Source organism: Anabrus simplex, chromosome 3 (assembly GCF_040414725.1).
Source record: "Anabrus simplex isolate iqAnaSimp1 chromosome 3, ASM4041472v1, whole genome shotgun sequence".
Taxonomy (NCBI): Eukaryota; Metazoa; Arthropoda; class Insecta; order Orthoptera; family Tettigoniidae; genus Anabrus; species Anabrus simplex.
Genome location: NC_090267.1, coordinates 132,079,194 through 132,104,514, shown reverse-complemented (window position 1 = coordinate 132,104,514; position 25,321 = coordinate 132,079,194). Strand labels below are relative to the sequence as shown.

The 25,321-nt window shown below is 38.0% G+C and overlaps 1 protein-coding gene across 1 annotated transcript in view; it reads right to left on the bottom strand.

The window, feature by feature from the left end:
- Window positions 1–25,321, bottom strand: part of btv (beethoven) — a 594,436-nt gene that overhangs the window by 366,633 nt on the left and 202,482 nt on the right. Inside the window, exons 20-23 of the mRNA XM_068226811.1 lie at window positions 22,702–22,851; window positions 18,700–18,905; window positions 10,731–10,846; window positions 10,491–10,645 (exon numbers count right to left, since the gene is read on the bottom strand). Of these exons, the coding sequence (XP_068082912.1) occupies window positions 10,491–10,645; window positions 10,731–10,846; window positions 18,700–18,905; window positions 22,702–22,851 (627 nt within the window). The remainder of the gene's footprint in view (window positions 1–10,490; window positions 10,646–10,730; window positions 10,847–18,699; window positions 18,906–22,701; window positions 22,852–25,321) is intronic.

The following is a 25,321-nucleotide window of genomic DNA, read 5'->3' as shown; positions in this document are numbered from 1 at the left end:
CCAAATGGGACGCAATCCTTACATACTCATTTAAGTAGTGACTGTGAAGCCATTTGGGCAGAAGTGGAATTTCACCATACCAAATAACTATTTGCATGTTTTTACAGTCTACCTAGATCAGCCCTTAGTTATTCTGAAGTTTCTCTCTCTTTGTAATCTGAGTGACTTTAACCCCTGCACAAGGTGTCCCTTCTAACAGCTTCAACAAGTGGTATCTTGAACATTACATTATGGGCCTAGGCCTCTAACAGTATGTCCTTGAGAACACCAGTGGAGAGAGTTTTCATGAAGACCTGATCTGCTCCACTGAGCCTTCAGCTATTTCTGTGGGGCAAAATATTTTAAAATCAAACCACAAGTCCGTAGATGCAACTTTCTCTCTTGCCCCTCCCCGTCCCCCGAGATGTCATCGAACTTTCACCAGGAATTGTGTCTATCTGGCGCAAGGTTGAGTGGCAGGCTATCAATCACACTCTCTCTCTTTTGCCTTGCAATTTGCTGCATGTGGGTGAAGTCCAAGACACAGTGGACCTGTTTTATGACTGGACTCGTGCTTTGATCCTTGTTCCCACTCATAAAACATCAGCTAGATGCCTCCCATGGAAAAAAAGTGACATCAAAATTGCATAAATTAACCCTCTATTACATGAATTACTTTTCATTTCCATTTGGTGAAGAAAGTTCAACTTACGTTCAGTGTTTTATATATACGAACAATTCTTAACTGGGGCTAGTTACTTCCGAGTCAGAAGTCTACTCTTTATTTTCCTCCCTGCCAGAAAATAAACCTACTGATCCACATGGCCTCAGGCCTGTCTTCCTCAAAAATACTGCTATGACTCTTGCCCATCCTATTACCGTTATATTTAACCATTGCTTCTTAGCTCGTACTTTCCTGACCACTGGAAAATTGCTAACATCGTCCCGTTTTTAAGTGAAAAGAGATCTGATGACAGAAACTACCGCCTAATTTCTATATCTCCCACCCTGTCACTCATCTGTGAAAAGATTATCCAACAGTCTCTCCTTTCTTTCACCATTCCTTATACAGTGTATCTTCCCAACGGCATGGTTTCCTTCCTGGTAGCTCCTGCCTAACTAATCTGGCTGTTCTTCTCCATTGCGCAAAGTCTGCACTTAATGCCAGTTCTCAGGTAGATGTGTGCTAAATTGATACTGCCAAGACTTTCAATACCATAGGTCACACACTTCTTCCCTATAGTCCGGCTCCATGGCTAAATGGTTAGCGTGCTGGCCTTTGGTCACAGAGGTCCCAGGTTCAATTCCCGGCAGGGTCTGGGATTTTAACCATCATCGCTTAATTTCACTGACACGGGGGCTGGGTGTATGTGTTGTCTTCATTAACATTTCATCCTCATCACGACGCGCAGGTTGCCTACGGACGTCAAATCAAAAGACCTGCACTTGGCGAGCCGAACATGTCCTCGGACACTCCCGGCACTAAAAGCCATATGCCATTTCATTTTTCTTCCCTAAAAACTTTCAGAATGTTGTAACATCGATGATCGTTACCTAACTCTACTGCAGAGCTTCCTCTATGCCAAAACTCACTGTGAAGTTCTTGATGGGTTCAGTCTGACTCCTGTTATGGTATATTCTGGCATCCCACTGGACAGTGTCCTTGGTCCCCTTCTTTTTGTCCTATTTATTGATGATCTCAGATACTATTTCCTTTTAATCTTGTGAAATTCTAATATTTGCATAAAATATTCAAAAAAATTGATTCTTTAACAGATGTAAACTGCTTATAGAATAGGCTTAATTCTCTCTCTGAATGGTGCTCTACATGGTGTCTTAAGCCTAATCCTGCCAAACGTACTTCCATCTCGATGACGCTTCGTAAATCCCCTATTCCTCCTTCTTCAGTAACCTATTCCCAACTCTAACAGAACAAAACAAAACATTTCAAGAGTGTTGTTTAACAGCAAATTGTTATTTGTCCCCCATGTATAAAAGATAACCTCACAAGCAATGTCACTCCTCTGTCTGCCGAATAGATTTTCTATCATCATCGATATCCACGCCCTCAGAGCCTACAACGTATCTTACACACTACTGATTATTGAATTCGCATCTCCTATTTGGTCTACCTCTTCATCCACTAACTTTAATCTCACTGATCGAATGCAGTCATTCTTCTGTGTCAATGTTAGAGCCAGAGCATCTGATTGTCGAAACTTGAGCAGCAATCGGATACCAGAAAAGCTAAACCTTCACCCATTATCTACTCACAGGAAAATAGCCAATGTTAAATTCCTATATAACTCTGTTAAAGGTTTATTTAGTTCTCCTGAACCTGTATCCTTCATTAACCTACAAGTCCTAACTCACAAAACCAGGATATATCCACCCCTTCATATTCCGTATTTCCCCTCTCCTGTTCAAAGAACTTAATTTATCTGCAATCCAACCCTCCGTAACTCTTTATCTTCTTGCAGGAACTTGGGAGGTCGTTTCTTCGTATGCCTCCTTTAATTGAATTTTCCTTAACTTAACCTAGATCCTTCCCTTCATAATTGTTTGTTTCTATTCTCATTGCTGTTCCCTCTATTGTAATGATGATGATGATGATGATGCCCTTTGTTTAAAGGGACCTAACACTGAAGGTCATCGGCCCTGTTCCCTCTATTGTAGATAGTGTAATATTTATTTATTTTTTACTGTATAATAGCGTTACATATGTGTCGTATCAGTATTCATCTTATTGTGGCTAGCTGTAAGTTCTCCTCTTCATTTTACTTTCCACCTTTAGTTTTCCTCATTCTTCTGATTTACCATTATTTTTATCATAAATTGTTGTTTCCCTACATTTATCATGTAAGTTTTTAATTTTCTCTCACTACTTTCGTTATTACTTGATTTTTTATCGTTGCTCTTTCATTTATATTTTTTAAGTTTGCATTATGCAAATAGCTATTTTCAATGCAGGATTGTATAATTTAGCATCTCGCTGTTTTGGTTTCCCAAACAAATATTACAAAAAATAAAAGACAGTAGTGTGTGAAGATGTGGAGATTGTCTTAGTCTTTTTGTGTTTTTATGTTTGTCCTTGTCTCCTCTTTCTATTGCTCCCTCTTCCACATTGACCTGTAAGCAGGTCTGTCCTTTTTTGTGTTCCTTTTCTTGCTCCTATTCCTCTATATATGACTTAATTTGACACTTGTATTTTACTTCCCAATCACACGTGATGTGTTTAAACAAACAGCTTGTTAAATTGAGAATTGTAGAGTACATATATATGGAAGGATATACCTTTATTAATGGTAATGAAATAACAAAATGTTTTTCAGATGTTTTCAAGAGTATTGAGACAAAAATGTGACTAAGTTACAGATAAAATTCCATCAGAATTCACGGAATCACTCAATATCATTGATATCCAACTTCTTTCTTATTTGCAAGTTCTGCTTCGTTATGTAATTTGAAAACTATCTACTTAATGGTCCATAACGAGCTTCATTTTCTTGCAACTGACTCATACAATACAGTAATTAGTATTTTGATGCTTTGCTGGTGATACTACCTTCATTCATAATCTGTAAGTTTCATTTCCGTATTGATTTTGATATTCACAAATATGAAGTTTTTGAAGCTTCCACCTAATCAATACTTTATTTTTATGTCATTATTTTACAGCACTGGTTTTGACCTTGTGAAGGTCATCTTCAGCTGACCAACATAACATGTAAAATACTACATTCATTGCTAGCGGGGAAGATGAGTTTGCTGAACTACAAGAGTTAGGAATGTTAGTTTAACTTATAAATTGGAGATAAATACAAGGAACACCAAAATCATGATAACTGATCAAGGAGTTCAAATCCAACTCACAGATCAAGTGTAGTGGAAGTGGTTAATGATTTGGATAACTTGGTTCAGCCTTCAGCAAAACTGTGAAAAATAAATAAAGGGACATATTATCCTGGGATGTGTTGCCACGAATTAATTTTCTAAGATATGGTAGAAGAAGGCAATATCTACAAAGAAGATTAGATGGTTGAAGCACTGTTGTACCCTATATTTATATATGGCTTCAAAATCTCAACCATCAAGGTTAAAATAAAATTTTAATTGATGCCTTTGAGACTTGAAGTTGGTATGGAAAGCTCACTGTAGCTGGAAATGAGAGAACAAATGTCCCCCATTACTGAAGAACTGAACACAGTGTAGAGAAGTCTGTCTTCCTGTGTCACTAAGAGATGCCTTCACTTCTTCGGCCACATCTTAAGAAAGGATGGTCAGAATTTAGAGAAATCTATCATACATGGCAAAGTTGAAGGCAGTGAACCTCAAGGATGAATAGCAAGAGATGGAAAGATCAGGCTATGAAGATCACTGACTTGCCTCTTCAACATGTCCAAAGCAGAGCTGAAAATCACTCTGTATGGCAACATATTGTCAGAGATGTAGAGTTCACTCCCATCAATTTGCAGTAATTAATGAATGAACTTCTGCAAATTATTACAAAACCCAAATTTTTCAGTGTTTTCCACTATGCCTAGTAGAAACAAAACTACTGTATTGTTTACAGTATCGAAATGCAGTGTATCTCCTTACAGATTATCCCAATTTGCCACAGGGTCAACTGTTTTGGATGCCAATCGTCACTCCTGTCGATCAAGGACATCACGAGGAAAGACATTAGAGTCCCATATATCTTCTTTCTACTGATAAAGTCAATGCTTTGTAGGTCATCCACAGGGGCCAATGTTCATGTGGGTTGATTTTCAGAGCAGTCTTGGTAACTGATTGCTCATCACTATGCACAACATGTCCATACCAGCATAAACGAGCCTCCCACATTTTCTAGATTATGGGCACAATACCCATCGTTGTTCAGATATTAGTTCTTGATATGGTTTCATTACTCTGAAATGCATTATACAAAGTAAAAAATAATTATAAAATTTTACTTGACATTGTAGGACACACGAGAGGAAAGTTATTTTACAAAATGCAATGTTGATATGCCAACATCAAGGTCTAACGAAAAGAATCTCTCACATTTTGTTTCTTATAATTGTTCACTTTTTCCGATTTTCAGTCATAAATTTCTCAAGAAAACAATGTCTGAGAATGAAAAGTCATCTTGATTTTCTACATAAGACCTTGTGTCTATAGAGACACTGAATAGACTGTGTGAAACTTTCGAGAATTCTGTTGCATCACTTCCACATTCAAGATCATTTGGATTCTCATCTTCCTCGCCAATAATCAAATTCTATACGATAGCCTTGTCACTTTTATGTCTGAAATGATAATCACTTTTATTGATGTCTAACCACTCAATTATGTCACTTTCTTCTGCATATTAGCATTCATCCAGGGTTTTGCAGTAGTGGTGTTAATGTAGCAAGAATACCTTGCACATGCAAAATATCAGTCAATGAAACTTGTACTTTGCATAGAATTGGTTTCCATGATTGTGCAAGTGTATTAGCATAAATTTCATATGAAAGGCATCCAACAAGCACAAAATGTTTGAAAATCAATATTTTCCTCAGCCAACTGCTGTAACAGGGATGACACGTAGTTCTTCTTTAAAGCAGCGATAATGTCTTGGTCCATAGGTTGCAGAACAGAAGTTACAATATGAGAAAGGAATTTGATGAAAATATTGCCTTATCTTCTCTAAGTTCACTTTTGTGTGGGTGGGAGGAACCATTCTCAAGTAAGAACACTGCTTTGATTGGCAGATATGGCTTGTTGAGTAGGCTGTCATTCCTTTCATAAAATGATAGTGAAACCACTCGTTAAACATCTCTGTGCCCATCTAAACTGCCTGTTGATTATTATTATTCTTTTTTTTTTTTTTTCCAAGTTGCTTTACGCTGCACCGACACAGATAGGTCTTACGGCGATGATGGGACAGGAAAGGGCTAGGAGTGGGAAGGAAGCGGCCGTGGCCTTAATTAAGGTACAGCCCCAGCATTTGTGTGGTGTGAAAATGGGAAACCACAGAAAACCATCTTCAGGGCTGCCGACAGTAGGGTTCGAACCCACTATCTCCCAAATACTGGATACTGGCCGCACTTAAGCGACTGCAGCTATTGATCTCGATCCTGTTGATGATAGTAATTCAACAGGAAATTTTCTCGATTAAAACAACAAGGTGTTTTAGATTTTCATACCGCTAATAATTTTGGTAGCACACGCTATAATGGCTTATTTTTTATTTGGATGTTTTATGGCCTGAGGCTAGCCTTTCTTGTTGCATCACTAATGTATGGGATGGTAAACATTTCCAATACAATCCTGTATCATCTGTATTGTAAAGTTGAGTCAGGTCAAGCTGTTCTTTTTCAATGAACAATTCAAATTATTGTGTGAACTTTTTGGCAGCTTCCATGTCTGTGTTACAACGTTCCCCATAAATCTCCTATTCTGTGGTTTCTAGCTGTATTTGCTCTTAAAACAATAATCATCACTACAAGTTTGGATGCCAACTTTCTATAAATTTTACTTTTATTGATGGTTAACCTTCTATATTTCATTTATGACCACTGAGATTGAAAACTTGACACAGCAACAAATGACAGTTGAAAATTTTTATTGAAAATTTCAAAAAGACTTCTGCATGTATGTTCACAGTTTTCAACTGTACTGTTAACACTCTCTGTGAATCTCTGGCGCACCTATCCTTCACAACTCAGTTTAGCATTAGGTCAACAACCTTGGGGCATGGCAACTGGGAAAAGGAGGGTAGGTTCTGGGTGAAAGTGCATTACTCTTGTATTGTCTAAACTGAGAAGATAAAGGAAATTTGTGCCATATCACTCGTGGCAACATGCCCATAAATTTCCATGTTTGCAAAATTCTGGTAGCATTGTGCAAGTAGGCCTATTATTTTACTACTTGTGATGATTAGTTACTGTAAGAATTACTGGTAGAACTTTTTAAAAATTACTCTTCGAGACCCATGAATTACCTGCACATCAATTATCAGAGCACACTGTAGTTCTACAATCACAAAACAATAGAGTTCCATAGCTCAAAAATGAGTTAATTGATTAATTGATGATGATGATGATCCCAGGCCTCTCGAAGAAATTAACAGCCTACTGCTAATGAGATAACATATAAAGTATAAGCTTCTTCAGTATAGAGGACATTAACCCATAAAGCGGGGCTTGCGGCTCAAGCCGCACTTCAAACTCAGTGCTAGGGTGGGCGATGCGGCTCCAGACGCGCGACTGTTTTAATTTTTTTCTTATCTTAAATATTAGGCGTGAGTCTTGAAACTTTCCTCACATGCTTTGGAAGGCGTTGGCATCTCTACGATTTTTCTGAACTACGTAGTAAAAACTGTATTGCAACACAGAATCCCCTTTCTATTTCGTTCGTATTTATTCAATGCAAAAATCGCTTAAGTGCCGCATCACATTCAGCCCGTGCATTCGTCAGTAGGCCGCATGTCTTGTCCTGCATTGTACTAAGTTCACGATAAACAGAAGCTTCAATGTGTTCCTTTTGCGTTTTTGAAATGTGTTAGAGTTTTATTTTGTTTTATATTGAAGACCTTAAAAAGTAGTTAGTGGGATGTAAAGCAAATAATATTATTATTATTGTTTTATATTGTATTACAGGACATTTAAAAGGGTGAGGGATATTCCACGTGACTGTACTATTCGTGATATCCTTTAAAATAGTGAAGATGAAAGTTGTAGTGATTTCAGTTCGGAAAGTGGCGTGAATCTCCGTTATTAGTAAATATTCCGGGAACTAGCTTTTCTACTGGGGTTCCAAGACACATTTAATCGGTACGGAGTTCGAGTTTCAGTGAAAGAAGTGAAACTGAAACTGCGAATGATGTTAATCCTGCTGCTGTACAGGATGAATGAGATGTGCGGGGTTGTAAGTGAACAAGATTTCTAACAAATTACAGTGCTGGAATCCAGGATGAACTTTTAGATAAGAAGCAGCCCGAAGAAATTTATGAATTTTTTATAGATGACAGACTTTGTGATCTTATTGCACAGCAAACAAATCTGTATGCTCAGCAAACAATTACCTTGAATTCGTTGATGGCAAAAGTTAAAAGAAGAAGTCGTGAAAGAGACTGAGTACCCACTAACAAGAATGAAATAAAACTTTTTTAGTAATATTATTGCAGGGTATTGTTCAGAAGCTAAAATTAGTCCATTACTTTTCTCATAATAAACTGTTTGCTACTCCTGTATTTTATGAAATTATGTCTGAGAAACAATTTTTCCTTTTACTGAAATTTTTGCATTTTGCATACAATGAAGCTTATAACAGACAGGTTCACCCCAAATTGTATAAGGTGAAGCCAGTTCTAGATGACCTATTATCGAAATTCAGAACTGCATATACTCCAGACGATCGCCTACCTATTGATGAGAGCCTGTTCTTGTGGAAAGGTAGACTGGGATGGAAGGTATACATACCGAAGAAAAGGTCACGCTTTGATATGGAATCTTATAAGTTATGTGAAGCTAAATCTGGGTATGTGTGGAACCTCCTATGGTATACGGGGAAGGAAACTGATCTGGTAAACGAAGTCTGTGGAATAGATATTTCTGAGTACACTGAGCCTACCAAAGCTGTATTTACACTGGCTGAAGGTCTCCTGAATAAGGTTTTTCTAATAGCTGTGGACAATTACTACAGTAGTCTGGAGCTATTTAACCTGCTCAATGACCTTCAGACAGATGCTGTAGGCAGCATAAGACTGAACAGAAAAAATCTCCCAAAAGATGTTATGGAGAAAAAACTAAAAAAAGGGGAAACTGCATTTGCTTATCGTAACAAACTCATTGCTCTCAAGTGGAGAGACAAGAAGGATGTGTGTATGCTAAGTAGCATGCATGATGCCGAAATGCGCACTGTAAAAAACAGGAAAGGGGACAGAGTAGAAAAGCCTGTCATGTGTATAGATTACAATGACTCAATGGGTGGGGTAGATTTATCTGATCAGTGTATGGTCCGTACAGTACAGCCCAAAAGCGAATAAAGAAGTTCTATCAAAAGATTTTCAGGCACTTGTTGGACATAAAAATGTTCAATTCCTTCATTATTCATCAAAATCATGGAGGAAAATTCACTCACTTACAATTTCATACGCACGTTATCCAGAAGCTTTTTGACAAGTATGATAAATCAATCCCCGCTGAAGCCCAGCCAGTCAGTTTAGCGGTGTCACTATCAAATGACCCTTTGGATCAATTCTTGGGAAGGCATTTCCCGGATTTCAATTCCCCCTCAAAGACAAAACACATTGCAAGCAAGAGATGTGTTGTCTGCAATGCAAACAATAAAAGAAAGGAGAGACAGCACTATGCAAATTCTGCGATGTAGCACTGTGCCCAGCTCCTTGCTTCGAAGTGTACCACACCGCTAAAATGTGAACTGAGAGGCGTCCATTGCACGTGTATTCTGTATAGTGTTCCTAATTGTGTAAATTCATGTGTGTGCATGCGTGTAGACAGTGATGGTGACTGGGGGATAATATAATAATTTCGTGTGGCTATTTCTAGCCGAGTTCAGCCCTTGTAAGGCAGACCCTCCAATGAGGGTGGGCGGCATCTCCCTTGTGTAGGTAACTGCCTGTTATTGTGGTGGAGGATAGTGTTATGTGTGGTGTTTGAGTTGCAGGGATGTTGGGGACAGCACAAACACCCAGCCCCCGGGCCACTGGAATTAACCAATAAAGGTTCAAATCCCCGACTCGGCTGGGAATCGAACCCGGGACCCTCTGAACCGAAGGCCAGTACGCTGACCTTTCAGCCAACAAGTCAGACGACTAGGGGATAAAGAAATTAGAAACAAAATGGTAGGACCAACATTTGATCTGTGATTTTTATTTATTTGTTTAGATGGCTAAAATGCAATTAAAATGTTTTTTCCCCAAAATGTGGAGGAGCACTACCACTACCCCCTCTCCCCACCATTGTCACCACCACTGCATGTGGATATATAGTGAAAATCTCTGAGTTAAATTAGTGACTCGGCAGTTCCATATCCAGAACAAAAGAAGAAAGTACATATTCCGTGAGTACATTTTTCTCTGATCATTTTTATATTCTTCAATAGTGTAATAATAGTAGAATATAACAATATTTTATAGTGCTTGGGGGACTAAAATGGTAGTTTGATTCATAAATGTTTACTGCTTATGTACAAGTTTCGGAAAGTAACTATTACAATGCCCATAAGAGAAAAAAATGGTAATATGAGACTTAAGAGTTTGTTGCACTAAAAAAGCCTTGCTTAAAAATCATTCTTTATCGTGAATATGCAGTACAGTATTGAAATTAATGTGTCTTATTTTCACAATATACAGGTAATATTAGACAGATACATGTCGGGTTGCATAAATCCAAGTATTAAGAAAAATGATGAAAACACCTCCCCACCGTAGTAAAAATTCAAGATCGAATATTTTGGTTACGAGGAAGATCTCGCTGCCCCACTTAACGGGTTAATAGAAGCAAAATTAGTCATTTTACCTTATATTTATCCAATTCTTGTAGGAGACGGACAGTAAGAGATGTAGTTTCTTTGCTAGATTTGAGCTTTTCCTGCCATGACAAAATAAATTCTTCAAATCGGTAACTCTTGCTTCGAAATATAACCCACTCTTCTTCTGCCAGTGACTGCAGCCCTAAACAGACAACAACATTACCAGATTACTATATCAGCAGTTACAATTATAGTGAATGCAAACTCTATGTTGAACACCAGCTTACCTGAGTTGAATTCATCAAAGAGAGACCACATGTCTTCATGCCTCTTCAGATCTGCTTCAATTTCATCAAAGATTGCAAATTCTGGAGGATCCATTCCAAAATGGGTACAGTCTTGCCTGAAATAAAGCATAATTTGCAAATTAATTCCATGAAAACCATACTGACCTGGATAAAATATTACCTTCTGCCAGTAACTTCATTCTGATAGTCTTCAAGTTATTTTCATACTTTCTATGACTTTATGAAATGGTCTGCATTTAAAACTGTTGCCTATAAGATATACAAGGCCTGAAAATACCAGCCAGCTGATGGGATCACGGCAAGTTTCAGAATGCGCTGCTAGGTGTCATCTTTATGGGCTGACCTACACAGAGCTCTTAAATGGGAAATAACACAAACTTGCTGCTGTTAACCTAATTAACTCATGAAAATGCAATAATAAAGGGAAAACTATAAAAAAATATCAACTTAAATCAAATAATACTTATTACACACATCTCTGCAAATAACCTCAGCCTTTGTGGGTGAGGTTAACTTCCGAACGTAACCAGGGGAACCTGACTCCTACAGAGCGCGTCCTCAGGTGGCGGATAAGGGGCTCCTACAGTATGTGGGGCTGGTTGAAAAACCCAATACAACCCGCGGACCAACAGGCAGCCCAATTCCTGGGGGCTTTAAAATACTGGGACACTCTCTCTCTCTCCAGCGGTCAAAAATATGGGTAGCCCTTGCCCTGGGTTATGGGTGAAGTCCTCAATGGCATCTACGGCAGAGAAGATGAACTTCAGTACGGTGGAGATGGCGGAAGGGGCAAACCCGTAGCGTCTGTACTCCAGAGGAGTGGCTACAAAAGGCTTCTGTCTCCATGTTAGGGACAGCCTAATTTTGAACCTGGCAATAGGTACAAAATGCCTTTCGGTGTGGCAAGCCCATCGTAACTATAGTTTATATGGCTAAAGCAGATATGGTGCCTGGGAAAAGGTTAGGGACTGTGTGAGACCAAGAAGAGGGGTACAGGTGAGATCCCTCTGAAACAAGAGTACAGGCTGGATTACAGTGGAGGACCTGAAGCAAAAAATAGAGTGGCCATCATACTTAGAAAATAAATCCAAGAATATGTGGAATCTACAAAATGCATCAGCGATACGATGATGGTGATGAGACTCCAGTTCGAAAATGCCATGAAAGATCTACTCCAGTTGTATGCACCACAAATGGGTTGCACAGATGAACATCTAGAGGACTTTTTAGAGGAAGTGGAGAGACAGATAGAAGATAAGGAAGTGCTATTGATGAGAGATATAAATGTAAAAGTTGGAATCGAAAGACAAGGAAAGGAAGATGTTATAGGGCCCTTTGGATATGGAAATGTAAATCCAGAAGGCGAGTTGTTGGTGGATTTTTGCATGAGGAACCAATTGATTGTTGGAAACACCTGGTTTAGGAAGAAGAACAGTCAGAAGATTACAAGGTATGGTTGGGGAGATAAACGAACAAAGACCATGGTTGATTATATAATCATAGAGAATGAAGACCAGAAGAACCTTTTAGATGTTACAGCCATGTCTGAAGAAGCCTTTGGTAGAGATCATAGAGTTGTGCTAGGAAAACTGAAAGTAGGAAAGATTGATAAAACCCCATTAAGAAGAGAGAAAAGAATTAAAGTATGGAAGTTGAAAGAGAAAAGCATACAAGAAGAATTTCAAAGGAAAATAATACCCTTGGTACACAGGATGGAGATGGGGAATGTTGAAGATGAATGGAAATAATTTAAGGAAGCACTGGTTGGATGTGCAGAAAAGGTATGTGGTAGAACAGCAGGAAATGTGAAAGACAAAGAGAGACATTGATGGAATGATAGGGTAAAGATTAAAGTGAAGGAAAAGAAAATGGCATGGAAAGCATGGAAAATATCTAAGACTGAAGAAAGTAGAAAATATGCAGAGGCAAAGAATTTGGCCAAGAAAGTAGTGAAGGAAGAAAAGAGGAAAAATTGGGCCTTGTTCACATAGAAATTAAGAGATGATATGCAGAGCAGCAAGAAATTATTGTACGGTATCTTAAGAAACAAAAAGAGAGATCAAGTAAACACAGAAGAAATAAGAAATAGATGGAGAGAGTATTTTCAGAAGCTGCTGAACATGAGAACTAATGACAGTCATTCAATGGACCACAAGGAAAGGCAAACAGTTGATGATGAAATGGATAAAGAAATTACAACGAATGAAATTGAAATGGCAGTAAGAAAGATGAAGAATAGAAAAACTGCTGGAATAGATGACATTTCTGTGGAGACGATAAAGGCAGCTGAAGCTGTAGGCCAGCAGTGGACATATCAAGTTCTCAGGATTGTCTGGGAGAATAAGGAGGTCCCTGGGGATTGGCAAAAAGAAATAATCATCCCAATTTTCAAGAAAGGTGATATGAAATTATTGAAGAACTACAGGGGAATTACTCTGATATCCCATTTTGCTAAGATAATGGAGAGGATACTAGAAAGTATGATAAGGTTGAGGGTTGAAAATCAGATACAGGAAAATCAGTTTGATTTCAGAAGTCGAAGGTCAACAATAAAGCCCATTTTCATTATGAGACAACTAACGGAAAAGCAATGCAAGTACGGGAATGATATGATGATGACATTCATTGACACTGAAAAGGCATACGACAGTGTCCCCAGGACGAAATTTTGGGATAGTCTGGTGCAAAAAAGAATTAGACAGGCATTAATAAAAATGATCATGGCAATGTACAAGGAATGTTGTAGTTGCGTGCAAACACAAATTGGTAGGACAAGCTGGTTCAAAATCACTAGTGGGCTGAGACACGGAAGTGTTCTATAGCCAATCCCGTTGACATCATGAAAACAGCAAAAGCAGCATATGGTGGAAGAGAAATGAACATGTTGTTATTTGCAGATGATATTGTGATTTGGGGAGAAGAAGACATGAATGTTCAAGAACAGTCGGATGTGGTGAATGGGAAGATTGAAGAATGTGGATTGAAAATAAGTGTAAAAAAGAGTAAAACTCTTGTTATGACTAGAGGGGAGAAAAAAGGGAAGATCAGATTAAACTTGCAGACAAGCCCCTGGAAGTAGTGGAAACATTCAAATACCAGGGGAGTGAATTAATGGAGACTGCTCAACTGGATGCTGAAATTAGTAAGAGGATTCAAACTGGAAGCCGTTTCTATCATAATATAAGGAACATGTTATGGGATAGAGATGTGCCAATGGAAGCAAAGGAAACTATGTACAAGATGTATTACGTACCCATAACAACTTATGGAGCAGAAACTTGGACAATGACAAAGAAGGATGAGAGTCGAATACAGGCAGCTGAAATGAAGTTCTTGAGGAGTATGATACAGAAGAGTAGAAGAGACAAAATAAGAAATGAGAAAATCTGGGAAGAAACTGGAGTAAAAAAATGAATGATAGAATAGAGAAGAGCCTACTAAGATGGTTTGGGCATATAAAGCGAATGAGTGCTGAAAGAATGCCAAAAAAGGTGATGGAAATGCAAATGCAAGGAAGGAGAGGCTGTGGACGACCACGATTGAGATGGAAGGACACAATCCAACGCAGTATTAGAGAAAGAAACCTGGACTGGGACACGGTGAGGAGTGGTGCAAAGACCGAAGAAAGTGGAGAGGAACCATATTTTCCCCTACCCGGCCACAGCTGGATAATGGGAAATGATGATGATGATGATGATGATGATGATGATGATGATGATGATGATGATGATGATGATGATGATGATGATACACCTGTAAGTCTGTAGTCTAGAAGACCAAACCCAGCTATAGCATTTACAATTTCAAGATTTCCATGTTCAGTGGTTCTCGTATGAAGTTCGTACAGACGTTATTTTTATCAACAACATTCAATGCCTGGTCATCTAATAAAAGTTTCAAAAATTTTGTCACAATGATGTACAGCTTTGACACTTAAAGACTTCAACAAATATAGGCACAATCAGGCATTTGAGTTCTTTTAACAAGGTTTGTATGTTCTGAATACTTTATACACTTCTGGGTGAATTTTAAAACAATTCTAAAAAATATAACATATTTCCTGGACAGGAAACATAGTTCTTCTCAACCTTGTGTTTTAATTAAATACATCAATGGACTGTCTACCACTTGGGAAGAGAGGATTTTCAAACAACAGATGCAATTCAAGATTTTTTCTCAACAATTTTTCTAAATAGCCAAAATCATTGCTAAAGAAGACAGCTCCATGCTGAAGGGAATCTCTAAAAATTGCAAAATGCAAATCCTATGATCACATTTGGAATATATTGGGATGGTTGAAATAAAATTTAGTGGTTACATGCATAACTAGTCACTTCGACACAAGTCTATAGACTACCATATTTTGATGGAAAAATAAATCATACCTTCAATGGGTTTATCTAGAACTAGCAAAATCTGCAGTGGAAGCATTAACTTGGCAGACTGCTCATCCTTCTGGATTACTGTATTCCTTATGACACACAGGGTCTTGAAAACTTGAAGTTCGGTGTTGGAAGTAACTGACAGATTTATTGTTCCTGTTTTCAGCATGCATTCAAACGCATAAAGACAAGGTCTAACATCCAACACATCACTGAAACCACCTCTCCGACACTGTGGCTAAACAGGAATTCAGTGTTGTCACTGGTAAGATTTCTACTTAGAAAGTAATGAAATCCTGTTGAGAGTAAATGTTTGATACATTTCAATGTAGAATGAGTGATAATTAGCTTCATATGTTCCTTGGCTAATCCTCTCTTCCCTTTTATCAGCTCTTTGAATTTCCTCATGGGAAGGCAAAAAGTGTACCGATAGCCAGGTCAACCAGCTGTTGTCGATTTGTGTGAATACTTCTTTGTTCATATTTCTGCTTAACTTACATTATTTTCTTACAAATTGATTTCCTCATCAAGACTATGTTCCTTCTGTTTCTAATGTATTTAACTCTTCAGGATGCTTTCAGAGGTGGGTTAGGTATTTGAATTGCTACTGCTTTTGTAGGAGACTGAGGAGTTTCTACATGGGTGATGCTGTCATTGTTTGGTATCTTTCTGGAATTAGATTACTTCTGAGCCGGCCCCATGGTGTAGGGGTAGCGTGCCTGCCTCCTACCCGGAGGCCCCGGGTTCGATTCCCGGCAAGGTCAGGGATTTTCCCCTGGAACTGAGGGCTGGTTCGAGGTCCACTCAGCCTACGTGATTAGAACTGAGGAGCTATCTGACGGTGAGATAGCACCCCTGGTCTAGAAAACCAATAATAACGGCCGAGAGGACTTGTCGTGCTGACCACACGACATCTTGTAATCTGTAAGCCTTCAGGATGAGCAGCAGTTGCTTGGTAAGCCAAGGCCCTTCAAGGACTGTAGTGCCATGGGATAACTTAGTTTAATCTCACTTCTGCATTTGGCATATTTTTGTTCATGAGTGGGGTTACCACTAAACACAGATGGTATTTTATTTGAAAGAAGCCTCTTCTTTGTGGTGCTAACACTAAAATTGGATTCCAGAAAATGCTTGCTACAAAAGAACCTCATTTTTCACCCTACCTCGAAACAGCAATTTTCCACTTATCTTGTAAACTTGGATTGGTAGGAAACAGATGGAATGTCACATTTTCTTTCTTTGCAGTGTCTGAAGTACATCTTGGAACACAGCAATGCGCCAATATTTTTCTATTTGCTTTACGTCAAGACAGAAATGTCTTCTGGCAATGATGGGATAGGAAAGGGCTACTGGGAAGGAAGCCATCGTGGCCTTAATTAAGAGACAGTCCCGGCATTTGTCTGGTGTGAAAATATGAAACTACAGAAAAACATCTTCAGGGCTTCTGACAGCAGGGTTCAAACCCACTATCTCCTAAAAGCAAGCCAACAGCTATGTGACCCAAACCGCGCAGCCACTTGCTCAGTCCCATTTTTATTTTTTATTTTGTAACTTCACTCACATTCTGATATTGTGAACAAAATGTACATTACACGAATTAGCCCTACAATAATTACTACAATAATGACAGTAACACCACACTATTCATTGCTGCCATAAAAGTAGATGATGTTCGTAGTCTTAGTGTTTTAGTACAGATGTAGGCCTACATGAAAAAAAAACAACCTCTAAATTACATAAATAAACTACAAAATAAGCATGCAGATCAGAATTAACTTATACATGGAATATGATGAAAAATTATTTAAGTTTTAATTACTGAAGGAAAAACAATAATAGGATGCATCTATTACACTTCTATAATTCATACGGCTACAGTACAGCAAAAAATACTTGGAAAACCATTAACAGATCACAAGCATATCACACATGTAGCACAAATATTATACAATACTAAGTTATAGCTCTAGTAGAATGACAAAAGCCCACTGCCCTGGAATCTATCAGCAAGAATACAAACCTCAAGTGTCCCAGTATTCTATCAGAAAATCGCCTATTCATCCAGTCACTGTCTATCTCATAGGCAAATAGGAAAATTGCCCATTCTTCCAGGCAATGTGTATCTCATAGGCAATGTTTAAAACCTACAGCTTGATTATCTGGAGTCAACAAAACATTCTCTCTCCAGATTTGTTCTTCCCAAGTGTCTCTAGGCCTTCCTCATGGTCCTTTGCTGGGGACATTCTGTTCAAAACTGGGTTATTGTACTTCTGTCATTCATGATCTAGATAGCAAAGACCCTCAATTAATCCAGAATAACAATGTTTTACTGTTTTTATCTTTGCCTTTGTAGTAGATATCCTCATCTAGTCAATGATTTCACTATAATAATTTCCTTGACTGATCATTTATGATCCTTACCTTTTTCATACCTCAAAAATTTTCCTCAACAATTTTCCAGTGTTTGGTATTAAAATATTTTGGGAAACTTTTAAACTCACTTAAAACTTGCTTAGGAAAGAAATTTTCCGCAGGTCAAAAGAACGCTTACATTTTCATACTTATGCTGTCTTGCTTCTGAGCCACTATTTCGAACCCCTTTCCCAACTCACCTCTCCTTGGGGTGCTTGAGAATTGTAGATTTTTATACTGATCTTGGGGATACAAGTCTCTGGTATCAAGTTTTAAGTAATTCTATGTTGCCTGGTAGTGCTCATTTTCATGCCTACTCTGATTTTTATGCCTGCCTTTATATATCTCTACACTTGTACTTCTATTTATTAGGATAGATAGCAATAAAAGAAAAATGCAACACCTTACTACACATACCTGCACACTCTTTGCAGATTATTACAGAGAGACAGTGAACATTAACAAATTACACACAACACAACACATCTTGCACTTATTGATCTACATCTTCAAGACTTCTGGGTGGTCTAATGTTACAGACCAATACTACATCATCGTCGTCGTTGTCGTCGTCGTCATAATTTTTCTTCATCCAGATCCATCCTAGCTGGTTTAAATATGGCTTTACCTATTTTACACCAGCTTATCACCACTCCTCATCGCTCGCAATGTTCCAATCAAAGTTTCAATGCTTTATGCTATTCAAAAACACATTGTAGTCTGGATCTTCTTTGGTGCTCTTTCCTTTCATTTGTAACTTAATAGTTTCTTTTGACATTCTCTCTATGTCTGTTTAATATGCCCAAACCATCTTAGTCCATTTCTTTCCACTTTTTTGCTAATTTTTTTCCTTTAATAATTTATCTCCTAATAACTCCAAGATTTCATTTCTGTTGCCTATATTCATTTTCATTTCTTTGTTTCAGAACAGTTCTCAGCATCATATGTTTATAATAGGTATTAAATAAGCCTTGAACATAATTCCTTTAGTCTTCTATGGTATATCATTGATCCATGCCAGATTCCATATCCTGTGATAGGAAACACCACCAAATTCTACATTCTAAACAGCCATCTACTTCTTACATTGAAAGTTGATGTCCAGGAAAATATTATTCAGTAACAGTTGAATTCAAACAGTATTCTAAACTTACTCTAATTTAGAACGTGTTTCCAAGAGGGTCTCCCATTCAAACCGCTTCTCTCGCAGAACTTCCAAGCTGCGGTGAAGCACTTCTGCTCCACCATCCTGAAGGCTGGTTTCTCGGGGTTTAGACTGCTCCCAGCGCAGACGGAACTTCTCTGTTTCACTGGATAGGTTATCCACTTGAATCATCAAATTGCTCTTGATTCCTTCCACCTGTAAACAAATTTTACAACTGGTAACTTAGCATAACATTTTTCCATGATCCTCTTTACAGCTCTAAAAAAAAAAGTTCATTGAAAGAGCAGGTTCACTTATAACATTACCGTATTTATGGAATTTAAGAAAATGTTTTTACTTTATAAAAGAACCACTTAGTATAAGCTTGGAAGAAATGTGCAGTCAATCCTAATTCATCAAAATGTTACAGGACAACAATGTCACAAATGGCAGATTTGTAAAATTCACTTTTACTGTTGATTGATAATATATAATTCAGCTGTTTAGTTTAACATTAAGGTTCTTAGTATTGTACTCACAAAATAATGCCATGTTTTTTCATTATGCAAAATTGCTGTCTTTTATCAAAAATTATGGTTTTATTAAGAATCTTTGTCTTTCAAGAGAATTTGTTTAATTTCCTAAATATAATGAATGAATAAGAACAGCATTTGTGATACATTTGCCATACTGTCCCTTACTGCACTCTACTCCTATTGTTAGCTTGGCAGACCTGCCAGAGATTCTTGTATTGAATGCTAGAATGATGGTATGTTGAAGTGTTTGTTGTCAACAGGGGTTTTATATACCTAATTACACCTTATTATATAATTCTGCCTTATCCCATGAGTTTATTTTTCATTCTAGTGTAGAATTCCTATATGTGGTTTTGAAGCTAAGTTATCCTTTGTATCAATCACACATACTTCTAGGACAGTTGGTGGTGGTGGCAGTGGTGGTGGTGGTGATTATTGTTTTAAGAGGAAGTACAACCAGGGAACCATTATTAACACTAATCAGGCAGAAAAAATGGAAGGGATCCAACACTTCGAAAAATGATGGTATCGGCCAAAGACAAAGGAAACACAACGGCATGAAAATGAAAGACAACCTAGGCCTCCATACACAATACCATCGGGGTCAGAAAAGAACAAGAGTTGACTAAGGGAGGTTGGATAGAATAGATGAAAGTAAGGAGTCTGGCACACATAAGTGGAAGCAATGCGAGGATTCAGCTAAGGGCCCAGTGGTCACCAACCAAGTATCACTAGATAAGAGCCCTTGGGGCCAATTATAGTTGCCTTTTTCGACAGGCAGGAAATACCGTGGGTGTTATTCTACCGTGCCCACCCACAGGGATACTTCTGAGACAAAAGGTTTATCTACAAAGAAAGTAAATATACAACTGTAACAAATGTTAAAAGTGCATGAAGTAAGAGCTTTGAAATGGTACCGAGCTAAGTGGTTCAGACAATAGAGCATTCGCTCTCTATGAGCCTAAAATGCCAGGTTCAATCCCAGCTCATTCCCATGGTATTTGAAAGTGTTAAAATACACCAGCCTCAGAAACAATATTGTAAGCAGCTGAGAACAAACAGATCTATGAACAGTGAGATTAATGAGGGCAAGACCTATTTACAGCATGTGCTTTCAAATTTATCCTGGTGTTCTTTCTGTGACTTCCTCTACCTACACTGGCACTGAAACACATCAATGCTAGGGAACAGGTAGGTTTGTTGCAGGCATGTTAACATACCCTCAACACGTAATGAGTTAACAACTCACTCACATTCATATAATGAATAATGGGATTAACAATAATACCATCAGCTAATAAGAGATCAAGTAATCCTGGCAGACTAAGGTCTGGGTGATCACACACTCAAGGAGTCTGTACACAACTTAGTGCCTCAAGGGAACACGAAGAGGGGACGAGTCTTCTCTCCTGTCAAATATGGGTATGCACTATAGGCTTTTACTATTCATTCTTAACATGCATAACACTAAGGTCTTTGAAGGATGCCACAAGTCAATTGCAGAATGTGATAATTTCATCCTACAATGATTGTCCATATGTAGTCACGTGATCTTACAGAATATGCCAGGCTCCATCTCTCTAAAAATAGAGCTCTATTAATTCACTTCAATAAGAGAATGGAGAATACACCAAAACAGACGAAAAGACCATGAAGGTCTCACTCCATGAACACATCCATGGCTCAGAAATCATACAAGAACCACTTAGGGGTTGGAACAGTCTTGAACTGGAGTTTCCTAATCAGAGCCCAACCAGGGAAAACTGATTAACTGCGAAGAGGATTTATAGTGGAAGTTTCCTAATCAGAGCCCAACCAGGGAAGACTGATTAACTGCGAAGAGGATTTTTTTATAGTGGAAGCCATTTTTTTTCAACTGAATCTATTTTTTTGAAGTCTGTCAAAACTAATGCAGAATTTATAAACTTAGAAAATATCTTAAAAAGAAAATTTAATAACAGATTATACCTGTAAAAGATGAACAATGCCACAAAAATAGATGTCAAGAAGACTGTTAACCATGCAAAATTAAAATGGGCAGTATTCTCATTTAAACCTCATAAATCCCAAAGAGATGATGGTATAATGCCTATCATGCTTCCAGAAAGGGTTTGGGCTGCTTGTCATCATCATCATCATCGATTTTCTGCTCCAGCCAGCCGGGTGCAGGTGTTCACGAGCCTCTTCCAGTTCGTCCTGTCCATCCATAGCTGATGTTCTACCTTTTGCTGCCAATTTACATCACAAGGTCTTTGAAAATTTGCTTTTCCCATCTATCATGAGGCCTTCCTCTGGGCCTCTTACCAACAACATTCCTTTCATAGTATGCTCTTAAGGTCCTAATTGGAGCCATCCTTCTCATGTGTCCATACCGTCGTAATCTGCTTAATTCTAAGGTTTCCAACAGGCTCCTGTCCAATCCAAGTTGTTGCCAAATACTTTCATTCCTTATTTTGTCTCTCCTTGTCTTTTGGAGACTTGATCGAAGGAACATTTCAGTGGCCTGTAGGCGACTTTGTGCAGATCTAGTCAATGTTACCTGCTTGTATGGATATTAATTTTACTTAGAGCTCTAGGATGAATACTAATGAGGTACAGACATAACACAGTGGCATTTATCCCAAAACCTGGGAAATCTATGACTTTGGCCAAATCCCTGAGACCTACCACACTCATGTGGTAAAGTGATTAAGTGATTAAAAGTGATTAAGGTGCAGTGATTCCATCAGTAGACTATGTCCTCTTTTTTCAGGTTGGTGGTCCTTCTTTCTTAGGTTGGTGATATGGCATGCCTAGTGAAACAGCTCTTCTCCTTACTCTCAAGTCTTCCCAGCCCAAAGTTTGCAACATTTCTGTACCACTACTACTTTGTTGAAAATCACCCACAACAAATTGTGCTGCTTTTCTTTGGATCTTTTCCAGTTCTTGTATCAAGTAATTCTGGTGTGGGTCTCATACGCTGGAACCATACTCTAATTGGGATCTTACCAGAGAATAAAAGACCTTCTCCTTTACATCCTTCCTACAACCTCTGAATACTCTCATAACCATATGAAGAGATCTGTAACCTTTACAATCCCATTTATGTGATCAGCCCAATGAAGAACTTTCCTTATATTAACTCCTAAATACTTCCAGTAATTCCCATGAAGTACATTCACCACACCAACACAGTAATTATTCACTGCTTGTACTTCACATTTACTATACAGTATTTACATACCACCTGGCCAACACAACCTCAGTAATCTTAACTAGTAAATCACATGCTTCGTGTGACTGCTAGTAAGAATAATTCAACATTAATCTCTGTGACATCATTACACAATACATCCCAAAAATATGACCTCAGAAGCTGAGAGTTGAAGCATGTGGTTTATGGAAAGCAGATGACGATGGCATCATTTAGAAGCTGTATGTCATAAAACGTGTAACTGAAAGATCAATGATTAGACAGAACTTCTGTACCACTATACCTGTTTGCTAATGATGTACTGATGATTATCCAGCATGGTCTGGAAGTTGTCCCACACAGAGGCTAGTTGTGTCATTTGTTCCACTCTTTCTTTTGTCCAACTAGCCAAAGTCTTATTCTTTCTCTCAGCTTCTTCAAACATCTGTCGCATCTGTAATTAAAACAAAAACTTACATTATATTTCTATGTAAGAAATTAGGACTGAAATATAACACAGAATCTGCATTTGTCAATGACATATGAAGACCCCATGGAAAGAATGGAGTAAGTCCATTTTCATAAGAAATAAATTGACAATCTTTCAATATAAATAAAACTGTAATAAAATGAGTAATGCTGCTGTCTAGAAGAAAGTCAAAACACCCATAGATTTAACATATATCACAATAATTACAAAATAACACAGACTCATTTAATGAAATATTTTGGGATATTGATCAACGGCAGATTCAGATTCAATAGTCATATACAACATAAAGCTGGAAAGTCTAAGAAAATTATACACGTCTTTTCAGTCAGCTAAAATTAATTGGGGATTGTGCTCTGATGTAATGAGTATCATTTACAAAGGAGTAATACTAGACTGAAAATTAAACTAAACCTAATGAACTTTAATAAGTCTAAAAGAAGATCATGCATGTCAGATGCAGTGTTAGAAGCTGTACAGGGTGTTTCAAAAAGAATATACGTATTTCGAATGCATATATTTATTAAACTGTAAGGCATACGAATATGAAACTTTACACACATACTGTATTTACGAACCCCTCAAGTTCAGATTACAGATGTTCAGTATGTCCTCCATCAGCGACATGAACAATATCACATCAATACTCAAATTCCTCCCATAATCGGGCAAGCATGTCCTTCGTCACTGATGTTATGGCAGTACGGATCCGATTCTTCAAATCTTCCAGGTTCTTTGGGAGTGGTGGTATATAAACGTTGTCTTTAATAAAACCCCACAGGAAGAAGTCACAGGGTGTCAAATCCAGTGACCGTGGAGCCCAGCTGAGACATGCTAAGTCGCCAGCTCCTTGACGACCAATCCAACGGTTCGGTAGAGTTTCATTCAGATATTCACGCACTTGTTGAAAAAAGAAGTTGTCTTCATGCAGCCTCAGAAAGAACCAGTTTTGTAACATAGCGAGATACTGCTGACCATTAACCGTGTTTCCATCAAAGAAGAGTGGGCCGTAAACAGATGATCGGGATATCACACAAAACACATTGACTTTGGGCAAATCTCATACATGTTCAATGACTGCATGTAGGTTCTGTAGGCCCCAAATTCGAACATTGTGTTTGTTCACCTGACCACTAACATGGAAAGTCACTTCATCACTGAACACGATGCATTGGGCAAAAGTGTTATCATTGTCAATAGCATCAAAAATCAAGTTACAAAATGCCACAAGTTTGCGTTTGTCATCAGGACGCAGAGCTTCTAACAGCTGTAACTTGTATGGCTTCATAACCAACCGACGTCTCAAAACAAACCTAATTGTTTTTGTAGGCAGTTGTAACTCCCGACTGGCACGACGAGTTTATTTTGAAGGACTACGTTGGAAAGCAGTTTCAATTCGTGCAACATTTTCTTCAGGAACATGAGGGCAGCCAGGACTCTTTCCTTTGCATCTACATCCTGTATCTACAAACTGTCGATACCATCTCCGAATGTTCCATCCATTCGGAGGATCAATTTGGTACCTCAATTTGAAACGTCTTTGCACTGTAATCATGGACTCGAGAACACAAAATGATTTCTGCTGCGAAGTAGCCATTTTAAATATATGACAGTTACCAAGCAAAACAGAACAAAACTGACATCTAGCGGCTATTAATATAAACTAGACTATGTATTTGTTTCTCCAATAGCCGAGCCAAGGCGCAGCGATCGATAGTTTGGACAAAATAATACTTTGTAATACGTATATTCTTTTTGAAACACCCTGTATTACGCATCCAATCAGCGCAAAACATTTATTCCAACATATCTAAACTGGTAGTTTCTATTTCAAAGAAATGAATAAAGTGTGTTAAATTCAGAAAGATCAAAATACTGTACTTACACATATTAGTGTTAAATTTCAAACATTGAATTTCGTTTGAAATTGAGATAAAATCATTTCCATTTGTATATTTCTCTTGATTAAAATTCTAAAACAATTTTTTTAATTATATTCTGTGAATAAATAATTAACTTTTATAATTTTGGAAATATCAGTATTTTGTTTTGATTTTAGGAGACAAAAATAATTTAGGTTTCTTTTATGAATAATCAATCACCCTTGTTTAAATGTTTAAAATATTTAATTTTTGTTTATTTTTAAAAGCAGTTTAAGTTCACTTTATGTTTAAATGCATGTTTATGTTGAGAATATTAGGCGAGACAGTCTTTTCCACATTGCTCTTTGGGGTGAACACTCGCCTGACCCTGCTAATCAGTTATTCTGTCAAATCTATCTCACTCAGGGCAGTTACTGGGCTACATGCAGGTTAGCTGTTCGGAGCTGCCCGGTGAGCAGTTGAGCTGCAAAGGTTTGCATTAAGGAATCATCTTGGCAGATCTTCGATCTTGATGTGGAGGACAAGGACAATCTCCACATCTTTCATAACCT